Source organism: Artemia franciscana, chromosome 19 (assembly GCF_032884065.1).
Source record: "Artemia franciscana chromosome 19, ASM3288406v1, whole genome shotgun sequence".
NCBI lineage: Eukaryota > Metazoa > Arthropoda > Branchiopoda > Anostraca > Artemiidae > Artemia > Artemia franciscana.
The window spans coordinates 20405778-20418624 of record NC_088881.1 but is presented as its reverse complement, the minus strand read 5'-3'; the positions used below and the strand labels follow the sequence as shown (position 1 = coordinate 20418624).

Here is a 12847-nt window from a genome sequence, read left to right as displayed (position 1 = left end):
GGAAATATCCCCTCCCATCACTGCTGGGTCTTCAATCACTTTTGACTTATAAAACAGGACTCTCGTTTTCTGGCGTAATGAGCCCCCTCCAAAATTTATATGACCATGATGAGGTGGGGTGGGGATGAGGAGTGGTCAGTCCCTCACCTAAACGGAATAAACTCTACCCATTTCGGGGTTTAATGTTACTCTACTTTCATAATAATAGAGAAGACCAGAAATATTCCCAGAAATCAAGAGGGATTAAAATTCAATTTCCCATTTTTGATGTGTTTTTAAGTTTATTTGTATCCCCAACCCGAAAAATATAGCCCAAAAAAGTATCAATTTACGCCCCCACCCTCCCCTCGTTTCTCCCTTAGAACTAATTCTGTATTTATCTGAAGGGTCAGTGAGAATTGGGATGTTTTGACGTTAAAGTATACCCTTTGAGGCATCTCCCTCCCTCCCTAACTACAAAACAATCAGGAAATCCCATTTTAGAGGCTTAAAGTCCTTATATACAAATGTTTGAAATTGTACAACAACAGAGAATTTACCTGAGAGAGTGAATTAGTTTAGACCTTAAAAATATTCCTTATAGTAAAGGGTCTGCCCCTTCCTCATCCCCAATTCCGCCTCATGGTCGTAGAAATTTTGAAGGATGCTCATTCGATCAGAAATTGAGAGTTCTGGTCCTATTTTTTTATAAGTTGTAAGTGATCGGTGACCAACCAACCACAGGGGGACATCTCCCGAAGAGGATATTTTTACAGGGGGGGGGTGTGGTCACAGGCCTAGCCCCACTCGTATCGAACCAACAGTCCTAATAGATCGAGGAAGGGTTCATTCAAACCTAAAATAACAGTTATAGCGTCCTTTTTAAGCGACCAAAAAGGTTGTGCCACATGAGTAGCGTTTTCTGCCATTTTTTGTCACCAAACTGAGATTTTGGTCTAAAGGGGACCAAATTGCTATCGGCTGAAAAATTCTCAGATAGGCAGTCGATTTAAGAGTATAAAAAACCGTATGTTGAGCTTCCCAGATGCAGAGGAAGTAATGCCGTACGGTGAAGTATTCGTGCCTGATAAGTCACGTAGTCTATACAAGATCAATGGTTAAGAGAACACTTATTTTAATGCTTTATTAACTTTGATTCAGTTGAATTTTCATGAGGTAATGCTTATTGATGTATAAGTTGCGCATCAGCCATTATGAAGGGGGGGGGGTGATGCATTGCGTAGGAAGGAGAATGATGACAGATACCTGAAAGAGCGCATTTCAATGTCCTACTTGCAAGGACGGACCTTTCATTTAGACCTTGTGCCCCCTGGTTAATAACCAATTGAGAATTTCAGATTATGGTTATTTAATTCCCTAAATAATATATTTATTTATTTTTATTCATTAAATTTGTTTATCGTCATTAATATATTTTTTTTTATGTAAATCCTAAATGTACAATAGAGTTCAAGAGTAAACTGTATAATTCTAGGCAACAATAATTTGTTGTTGACATACTACACACACAATTTAGGAGGGGTAGTCATTTAACTCCCAGTATCAAATCCCCCCCACGGAAAATACCCCCCGGAAAATATCCCCTCCTGCAGAAAATATACCCTCGAGAAAAGTCCCTTCCCTGAAAAATGCTTCCTCTTGCCGGGAAAGGCATCCCCCGTGGGAAATTCTCCCCCCTCCAATGAAAATACCCTTCTCGCAAGCGAAATACCCTTGCGGCTGGTTGGTCTCCAGTAACTTTCAGATTAAACAAACTCTAAATTTCTGATGTAGTGAGCACCCTCCGAAGTTTCTGTGACCATGTGACCATGGATGTTGGGATGAAAAGGGGCAGTCCTACTCCTGTACGGAATGAATTCTACTCATTTTGGGGTTCAATGTTGCTTTTTAGTTTCATAATAACAGCATAGACCAGAAATTTTCTCATAAGTCAAGAAGAATTAAAGATTCTCTAATTTTTCTTGATTTCACATTTTTGATGAATTTTTTCAGTTTTTTTGTACCCCTCCCCCGACAAAATAAGCACCCCAAAAACAAAAGTCCGGGTTGCAGCCCTGGAGATTAGACAAGTAGTATGCTATAAACAAATACGAGTGGCTAGTACCCCCTTATCTCATCAACGAATACGAGTGGCCAGTACCCCCGTATCCCATGAGCAAATATGAGTGGCTAGTACTCCCACCATTCCTACGACTATTTGGAGTTGCTAGTCCCTTCTATTCATCTAAAAACTTCTAGGAGATTCAAAAATTTCTGGAAACAATATATGCCTATTTTCTCGACGAAAACATTCAATTGACAAAATCGCAGCCCTACGAATATGGCGTTATCAGAATTTCCGGGTGACAAAGAAAATTCTCAGAAACGCTAGCCAGCTTTTATTTCTCGGTAAAATAGGGCCTTTGGATACAAGCGGTTGGGTACCTTTAAGCACACATATCCCATTACTTTAAGAACATATATCTTGTTAGTCCAAGCATACACATATCCGAATGTGATATTGGAGACATCGGGTCTATCGAGCATTTTGTATTACGAAATTGTTTCCGGTTGATAAGGAAACTTGTGTAAGCATTATTATCTGAGTTTCGTTTGCCAAGTATGTAGTTCAACAATTGAAGCGAGCTTGATGTGGCATGATGTCTAATAAACGAAGTTTTGATATTGATTCTAATATACAATTGGAAGAGATCTATTTGTACTCTAATGGTATACAGCCTATCATTGATTATTGATAACTGATTATGAATACAACCGGCCAGATATCATTCTCGTAAAGTAATGGTCCTGAGCATATCTATTTTCTATTACCGGAGCTTGCGCGTGAGCATGGATCCCTAACTTCCCAACTAGGGCCCATGTCCTCCCCCAGGGATCCAAGTCCCCCATCAGGGCCCCAATGTCCCCCACCCCTGAATTTGTTTTCTTTAACTTTAATTTTTTTACTTAGAAATTTTTTCAACTTGTCTTAAAAACTTGTGCATTTAGAATTTTTTCTTACATATCTTAAAATGACATAGAATATACTTAAAGCAAAAGAAACTTGTGATATTCTCGAAATACAAAATGAAGATGATATTGATATAATTTTTCCTATTAGAAAAATAATTTTTGTAGGGAAATTTTTTTCTTTTTTTGGTCTTATAATTTTTGGGGACACAATTTTTAGGACTGAAATTTTTTGGGACTTCGAATATTTAAAAGTAGGGCTTAGTATTGGGGTATGCATAAAGTCAATATTAATAAAGTTCTGTATATTTTAAGCGATGATACAATGCCCCCATGAGGGATATGATACAATGAAGCCGTCTGAATCTAGTATTGGGGCATGCATAAAGTCAAAATTAATAAAGTTATATATATTTCAAGTGATGATACGACAGCCCTATGCGGGAAATGATACAAAAAAGCCTTTTGAAAAGTATTTTATAGTACTGGAGTATGCATAAAGTCGAAATTAATAAAGTCATATACATTTTAAGTGATGATACGACAGCGATCTGACAGAAATGATACAATAAAGCCTTTTGAAAAGTATTTCTTAGTATTGGAGTATGCATAAAGTCAAAATTAATAAGGCCCAATATATTTTAAGCGATGATACAACAGCCCCATGAGGGAAATGATGCAATAAAGCATTGTGAAGTGTCTCAGCTATTAGGTACATTTGAAGTGTCTTAGCGGCTGACTGAGTATAAAAAATTTCATGGAAAATTTTTATAACAATAAACCAGGTAGTTGATAAGTTCCGAGTGTTTTAGTAACTGGCTGAGTACCAAAAAAAAAAAAAAAACACTTGTCTACAACAATTTCAACTACTTGGTAAATTCGAGGTCTTTTAATTGGTTACTTGATATCAAAATATTAAAAGAAAATATGACCTTTTGCATGGAAAAAAACTCAGCTAGTAGGTAAATTTTGAAGGTCTAAGCTGCTGAGCGATCATGAAAAATGTAAAAAAAACAGGTAGTTGATAAGTTCCGAGTGTTTTAGTAACTGGCTGAGTACCAAAAATTAAAAAAAAAACACTTGTCTACAACAATCTCAACTACTTGGTAAATTCGAAGTCTTTTAATTGGTTACTTGATATCAAAATATTAAAAAAAAAATTATCTTCTGCATGGAAAAAAACTCAGCTAGTAGGTAAATTTTGAAGGTCTAAGCTGCTGAGCGATCATCAAAAATCTAAAAACAATTCTTTTGACAACAATAAACTGAGGGGAATGGATAAATTCCGAGTGTTTTAGTTACTGACAGAGCACAAAAAGAATAAATGAAAGTACTTTTGAGCACAACAAACTCAGCTAGCCGGTATATTCCGAGTGTTTTAGTTATCGACAGTGAATCAAAGAATTTAATAATAGCACTTTTGAGCACAATAAATTCAGCTACTTGGTTAATTTCTGAGTCCTTTAATAGTTATCTAAGCCAAAAAAATAAATAAAGGCATGTTAGCATACCACAAACTCAGCTAATGGGTAATTTCCGATTGTCTCATTTGCTGACTGACAATTGATAAAAACACTTTTGAGTGCAACTAACTCAGGTATTTGATACATTCCGAGTGTTCTACTTACTGGCTCAATACCAAAATATTAATAAAAGAACTTAACTGCACCATAATCAGCTGCTTGGTAAATCGCGAGTCTTTTAGTTGGTGACTAAATATCAAAAATTTAATAAAAAGCTTTTTTGCATACAACAAGCTCAGCTAGTAGGTAAATTTTGATTGCCTTAGTTGCTGAATGATTAAAAAAAATGAATAAAGGTACTTCTGACAACAATAAGCTCAGATAGTTGATAAATTCCGAGTGTTTACACACAAAGGACACATGAACATGAGAATAGATTACATTAGGTTAACTGCTTTCAAGCTATGTTCATTTAGGCTCACGTGGCGTGGCCTGTCATGCTTAGTGAACCTAACCCAACCTAACTAGAAAGCAGTTAACTCAGCGTAACCTAGTTTTAGTTAAGTCAAACACTCGGGACGCATCAACTAGCGGAGTTTATTGTAGTCATAAGTGCTTTTATTTCTCTCTCTCTCTCTGTGCCTGTGTGCTTGAGTGTGTGTTTACTTGTCCCCGTGTCTGTCTATGTGCGTTTGTGCGTCTGAATATTTGTTTTTGTCTTTCTCAATCTCTGTGCCCGTTTGGGTGAGCGTTTGTTTGATTTCTTTCTCTTTGTGTGTTTGTATGTCTGACTCTGTGTGTTCTTAGGTGTTTTTGTCTCTATCTCTGAGCCTATGTGTCTGAGCAGATGTTTGCTTGTCTCTCTCACTATGCTTATGTGTCTGAGCGGGTGCATGCTCGTGTCTTTATCTGTTCCCCCTCATATGCATAATAAAAACATACGAATATATATGTTCGTTACGTAAGTTAATTCATAAATTACGTATATTTTTTACTTATAAAAACGTTCGTTCAAAATTAAAAAATCTAGTTGCCTTTCTAACGAACCAAAAAATTGGAGGGCAAACTAGGCCTCCTACACCACCAATTTTTCTCAAAATTGTCCGATTAAAACTAAGAGAAAGCCATTTAGAAAAAAAAAATCTTACGCAAAATTTGTTTTAATTATTCATGTGCGGAAAGCCAAAATCAAACATGCATTAATTCAGTAGCGTTCACAAATTAAATAAAAAATACGTTTTTTTTAACTGAAAGTAAGGAGCGACATTAAAACTTAAAACGAACAGAAATTACTCCGTGTATGAAAGGAGCTGTTTCCTCTTCAACACCCTGCTCTTTACGCTAAAGTTTTTTACTGTTTTAAAAAGTAGAATTGAAGGAAAGAGTCGAACTTTAGTGTAAAGAGCGGGGCGTTGAGGAGGAAACAGCCTTTGTGTGTTTTTATGTCTGACTCTGTGTGAACGTTGTTTTTTTTGTTTCTCTCTGTGTATGTGTGTCTCAGCGATTGTTTTCTTCTCTCTGTACCTGCCTTTTTGTGTTTGACCCTGTGGGTTTGTATGTGTTCTGCTTATCCCTCTCTCTGCTTGTCTCTCTCTCTCTCTCTCTATTTCCCCCTGTCTCTCTCTCTCTGTTCCTGTGTGTCTGTGTGGGTGTGAGCTTGTTTCTATGGCTGTCTTAGTGTGTTCGTTTGTCTTACTCTTTGTGTTTGTAGGTGTTTTTGTCCCTCTCTGTGTGTCTGTGCCTGTGTATCTGACCGACGGTTTCCTTGCCTCTCTCACTATGTTTACGTGTTTACATGTTTACATGTGTTTACATGTTTCTGTTTCTATCTTTAAGTGTTTGAATGTCTGACTCTGTGTGATTGCATCTGTTTTTGTCTCTCTCTATCTCTTCCTGTGTGTCTGAGTAGATGTTTGCATGTCCCTCTGTCTGTCTTCGTGTGTTTGTGTGCGTGACTCTGTTTATTTTAGGGATTTTTGTCTCTCTATCTCTATCTCTCTCTCTCCCCCTCTATCTCTCTTTCTCTCACTCTCTCTCCCCTCCCCCCCCCCTCTCTCTCTCTCTCTCTCTCTCTCTCTCTCTCTCTCTCTCTCTCTCTCTCTCTCTCTCTCTCTCTATCTCAACAATTAGACAAAGCCGGTGCAAGTGCTCCGAAGAACATTCAAACAAGTAGAAACATAAGCGACATTAGATTTTTTCACGGGTAGACAAGTAAGATTTCTCTTGAACGCGAAACTCGGCTTCACTTTTGTAACACTAACTTTTAAAGAATCTAATTTTAAATTAATGTATTCCAGTACATATATAACAATCAATAATTTGTAGTGTTACTTTATTATTAGATTTTTTTTTTTTTAGAAATTACAAGTTGGTTTCATTCAAAGTTTCGAGTTTGCAAAGGCATTTTGAGAAAATTTCTGCCAAAATCGTGTTCAAGGATAATATTCACTGGATCGCTGATAGCAGATTAAATGGGAGGGGCTGTTTGTAGGTGCCGGTAATGTAGTAGCCAAAATTTACAGAGTTCGATTATGCTGTACAAATTTATACACGGTGCCTTAAACTGTCAATTTAATTGACAGTTTTCAATTTTAATATAGACTCACGATTCATGGTGAATTCATGAATCCATGATGAATTCAACTTCCCTTGATATTATTTTTAAGCAACGTATTGCTTTTGTATGCAACATGATCCTTCCCTCGACCCTGGAGAAAGCTCTGGGAGTGCAGATGCATAAGACCACGTCTAATTCAAGCCTAATCACCTTTATTTACTTAAGTGTAAAACAATTATTTTTCCTTTCCACTCTGCCCAAACAAATAAATTAAAGTGCCTAAGCAAATAAATTTAAAAATAATATATATACAAAATATTCCGAGCTTTCAATGCATAGAGATAAATTTTACCCTAAAATTACAGTCAAGAAGAAAGAAAAAAAACTACAGCTGACAACCACTGTTTCAATTCAACGCGAACAACAAATAGCAACTCCCCCCAATGTCAAAAGATTGGTCGGGATTTAGAATAAGAACACCGAGACATGGATTCCTTCTAAAAATCAAATTTCATTAAGTTCCGATCATCTATTCATAAGATAAAAAAACCCCAATTTTCACGTTTTCCACGAATTCCGGTTTCTCCCTCCGACTCCCCCCAATGTCACAGGATCTGGTCGGAATTTAAAATTAAAACTTTAAAGCACAAGATCCTTCTAAATATCAAATTTCATTAAGATCTGGTCACCCTTTCGTAAGTTACAAATACCTCAATTTTCAAAATTACCCCCCCCCCCAATTCTACAAAGAGAGCAGATCCGGTCCGGTTATGTCAGTCACGTATCTTAGACAGGTTTCTATTCTTCCCATCCAGTTTCATCCTGATCTCACCACTTTAAGTATTTTCTAAGATTTCCGGTCCCCCCAACTGCCCCCCCCCCCAATTACGCTTGATCCGGTTGAGATTTAAAATAATAGATCTGAGTTACGAGGATCTTCTAAATATGAAATTTCATGAAGGTCCGATCACTCCTTCGTAAGTTAAAAATACGTAATTTTTTCTCATTTTTCAGAATTATCCCCCCCGCCAATAGAGCGGATCCGTTCCAATTATTTAAATCACGTATGTAAGACTTCTGCTTATTTTTCCCAACAAGTTTCATCTCAATCCCTCCAATCTAAGCGTTTTCCATGATTTTAGGTTCCTCCACCCCAAACTTCCCCCAATATCACCAGATCCGGTCAGGATTTAAAATAAGAGCTTTGAGACACGATATCCTTCTAGATATCAAATTTCATTGAGATCCGATCACCCGTTCATAAGTTAAAAATACCTCATTTTTTCTAATTTTTCAGAATTAACCCCTCCCCCAACTACCCCAAAGACAGCGAATCCATTCCGGTTATGTCAATCATGTATCTAGAACTTGTGCTTATCTTTCCCACCAAGTTTCATCCCGATCCCTCCACTCTAAGTGTTTTCCAAGTTTTAGGTTCCCCTCTCCCAACTCACCCCCAATGTCACCAGATCCGGTCGGGATTTAAAATAAGAGCTCTGAGACACGATATCCTTCTAAATATCAAATTTCATTGAGATCCGATCACCCGTTCGTAAGTTGAAAATACCTCATTTTTTCTATCTATATGTCACTTGGTTAATACCAAGTGCCATAAAAAAACATAGCGTAAGCTCATTTGTGAGTGCCGAAGAAAAGAAATATCTTGTCCTTTTCACCCAAACCAAAATTTGAAGTAGCGTTATCACTGGCCCCCAAAAAACCTTGAAATACTTTGAGTTTGATCATCCTTCCGTTTGAAACTTATTGCCCTTACAATGAGAAACACACCCTTGGCTTCATGCCTAAGTTACTCTTTGCGTGCCGTTAGAAATTGGATTTTAGACCTGAAGATTAGTGGTCCCAGTGGAGATCGACACCATTCTTGTCGGGGGGATTGACTTGTTGAGTATTGTCGATGAGTCATTTGTCTCTTAACTTGTGCGGCTCTTAGAAGGGTATATGTGACATTTTATCAAATGCATATATATATGCATGTAAAAAGTTTTTCATCTAATTAAATTCCCCCCCCCCTTTTAAAATTTATGGGTACACTTGAATTCTTTAAAGCCAGATTAATACTATATCAGGATTTTAGCTAATATAAAATGTAAACGGGAGAAAATTACGAAGGGGCTTGAGAATAGAAATAAAGCATGCGTAACCTATCTTGAAAAAAAGAAGCGGCAACAAAGAAAATGCTGGAGACGTGTGTTTAAGAACAAATGCAGTAATAGCTATAGCTACTAACCTTAGAATACAGATTTTTTTTTCGGTTTACTCTATTCAGCAGCTAAAAATCGGTTATGGATGAAAAACAACTTACCAGTAATTCCTATGGAGGCAGCACCAGCTGCTTTTGCAACAAGTAAACAAAGTAAGCCTACTGGACCAGCACCAAGAACTAATACTTTTGATCCAAGTCCCACTTCGGCTCTTTCTGCAGAGTACACAGCAACAGAAAGAGGTTCAATCAGTGCTCCGTATTCGTACGACATACTTTGAGGCAGTCTAAAATATTAATATGTTTTAAAATGGTAAGTATCTTGATAGTACTTGCATAGCAAGGGGGAATATCCTTGCTATGTAGATGGTAATTTGCTGGAAGTGAGTTCCACTCGGTTAAATGTAAGTATTTTATCAGGAGGTGGACTAGGAGTCAAAGATGCGATTAAAATTAACAAAAAGTTTGGACATTCTTATTGTACAACTTTTGCTAGCTGGATCTAGCTTTGCATTTTACAACTTTCTTGGGTTGCATGTTATCACTCCCATTGAGCGCGCATATCCATTCCAAGAGCAAAATTTGAACTTGAAAAGGGATTCTTTTCCTTCCAAAATTAGTGATACTGGCTCATGCATGTGCATTTTTGCGCTAAATTACAGTTTTTATGTCATTAGCAAAAAGTTCGTGTTTTTACAACTATTACAAAGAGTTCGTGTTATCCTGATTTATTTTTTAACTCTTGTCAGATGTTTTATGGTGGTCTTACGTTCGTCGATGGAAGTTTTTCTGCTGAAAGTAAAAAGCGGAGTTAACTCATAAAAATTAGTGCTTCGCAGTTTATGGATTGTATATCTAAAAACTGTTTCAAATTAACTGGCACGGGATATTCCCATAGTGTTCAACTTCGAGAATTACACAGCGGCGGTAAGGTTGGAAATGAGGTTAGTAGCTGGTTTCATAATAAATCAGGAGTTCAGTAGGGTTGTTTTCTATCGCCATTTATAAGGATCATTTTAAAGGAATTTGTCTAAGGGAGCAGAGGAAAGGCGATGGGGGGACACAAAATCAAATAGAAAGGCAAATATTTCCTGGAATTGGATTATACTGATGATTTATGCATCCTAGATGAAAGTGTGAGCAAAATGAATGAACTTTTAGAGGTTTTGCGAGTGCTACAGTAGGTTTGGAAATTAATGTTAAGAAGACTAAGTCACTAAGGCTAGGAATAAGCGAAGATGAAAAGAAGACATTGGTTTACGAAAAAATCGATCAAGTGGACAGCTTCACCTACCTTGGTAGTAGTAACAGCAAAGACGGCGGGAGCAGTGAAGATGTTATAAGTAGAATAGCCAAGAATCAGGGTGTTTTTTCATAGTTTAAAAAAAGTTTAGAAGAATAGGAAGATAAGTAAGAGAACTAAGGTTAGAATATTGGAAGCTACAGTGATGACGGTGATTAAATATGATTCTGAAGCATGGACACTCGAAATAGCAACAAAGGTTCGCTTGACACTTTCCAGAGAAACTGCCTACAGGTTGTTTTGGGTACCCGACTGACTGGCCGTATTTCAAAACAGTAGGCTGTGCGAAAAGTGTGGTTCAATCTCGCTTTCTAGGGCTATAGTGAGAGAAAGGTTGAGATCACTAGGGTACTGCGGATGATAGATTACCAAAGATAGTCCTTTTCGGCCAACCGTCTAGAGCTAAACGGAAAGCAGATCGTCGGCGGTTGGGGTGGGAGGATGTAGTAAAGAAAGATTTAAAAGGAAATGAGAGCTTCCTGGGAGGGTATAAAGAGGAAGCATTGAATATAATGTTATGGAGGAGTGTGCGTAGCTGCGTTGGCCTCAGGTGGCTCAATGCTGCGGCGAGTTTTTACTGTTATTACTATTAGTAGTGGTAGTAGAATTTGAAAAACGAGCGGTTTACTGAAAACATAACACAGACGCAACAAGACAAGAAAAGAGCAGTAAAATTCTTAAGTAGTTTGTAGAAAATAGAAGACTAATTCTTAAATCTATCAGTAGTCTTTTAACGGTTAAGAAATCAATAACTTTTACTATACAAGCTTATTTTCCTAAAGAGATCAAGCTAGCTTAGTTCTCAGTAGTGTGCTTGTTTTCCAGAACCCTACACACATAATAAAATATCACAATCCAGTTTATTTCATAAAATTTTTCATATATGTATATATTGCATAAACTGTGAAGCAGTAATTTTTGCTCGTTTGTAGGTTTAAAAATAAACCTTAAACAATAAACCTTACAAAAAGATGATTTTTGTCAAACTTAGGCCAGGAACTATATCTGTCAACATAAATAAATAGGGCATTAAATGTAGATTTTGCTTTCCATCTCTCTTAAGCTTTTCATTTTAAATATCTGCAATTTTGTCACAAAAGGAGTCCCAAGGGTATGTTATTGTTGACATCTTTGAAGAGTTGTGGATACAAATTCAATTATTGATAAAATGTTTAAGAAAACTAAAGGACATAAAAAGAATTTAGGGTGTGTAGTTAGTGTAATTTACGAAGATTCGTGTTATTACTTTTACAATTTTCTGCGGCAATACTGCGAAGAATTTTGAACGCCTCACAAGAAATTATACTTCTGTTATTTTTCTTCTTATACATTTTGGGATAATTAGTCATTAGAAATGATAATTCTACCATTTGAATGACCACTGTTGAAAATCCTGAAAAGGAACAGTCCTCTGCCATGAAGAAGAGGGGGAACTTCCCACCTCTTTGTTCTGTTAAACTTTTCTTGCGTTAACAGGACGTTAACATCCTGATTAGGGTTTTATGATATGGAAAAGTGATTGACTGTCTTAGAATATCCATTCTCTAGGAATTTATCTTTCTTGGCACAAAATGACAGAAAACACCAATTTGTTGTGGTATGATTTCATTTGTTACTTAAAACGCGCACTAGACATAATAATTTCCGTTTGAATGATTACTTTTATAACATTCTACGACAACTGGTTTGATACGATCATCCTCCCAATAAAAAAAGGGAGAAAGATGGGCTTCCCTTCCAAAAAGGAAACTTTCTTTGTTGTTCAATGTGGGGGCTGTAATATTCCTTGAGTTGGGTTTTGACCATGGCGACTCCAACAGGGCTGCCAGATTTTTTTTTAGGAGTGTGTCATATTTTTTCCGAAAATGTGCTTTTTGCGTCATTTCAGATTCCATAATGTGTCCTAAAATGTGTCATATTTTTTTGCAACAAGTGGTATCATATTTAATTGTCAAATCTTTATTTAGAGTTTTGAATGTATAATCTTTTCCAAATCAGTTCAAAAAAGCAGTAAACTTAATCTTAAACTATTATCTTGGGATCGAGACGTTTTTATGGCGTCATGAAATTAATAGGAACATTCGATTAAATTAATGTTGCACACTATGAATTTGTGTCTGGGTGGCCAACGAGGCAGGTTTACATTTATAAAAGTCTTAGGGACAGACATTTCCGACAGTAAATTAAAGACTTTAAGTATGACGTCGTAATCGTAGTCGGCTAAGCTTTAGTTGACGCCTTCGAAAATGGAAAAATATAAGACCACAAAACTTGTCCGAGACCTGGATTCAGTCGAGAAAAAATTCGTAACAATGAAATATAACGCCTGAACACGCTTCTTTTTGTTTTAACAT

General features: G+C 36.7%; 1 protein-coding gene across 5 annotated transcripts in view; it reads right to left on the bottom strand.

The window, feature by feature from the left end:
• The window catches only part of LOC136039398 (sorbitol dehydrogenase-like), a 92588-nt gene that overhangs the window by 34624 nt on the left and 45117 nt on the right, over positions 1–12847 (bottom strand). For all 5 annotated transcript variants that reach the window (XM_065723101.1, XM_065723099.1, XM_065723102.1 and 2 more), the window contains one exon: positions 9293–9477. In XM_065723101.1, coding sequence (XP_065579173.1) covers positions 9293–9477 — 185 coding nt within the window. The remainder of the gene's footprint in view (positions 1–9292; positions 9478–12847) is intronic.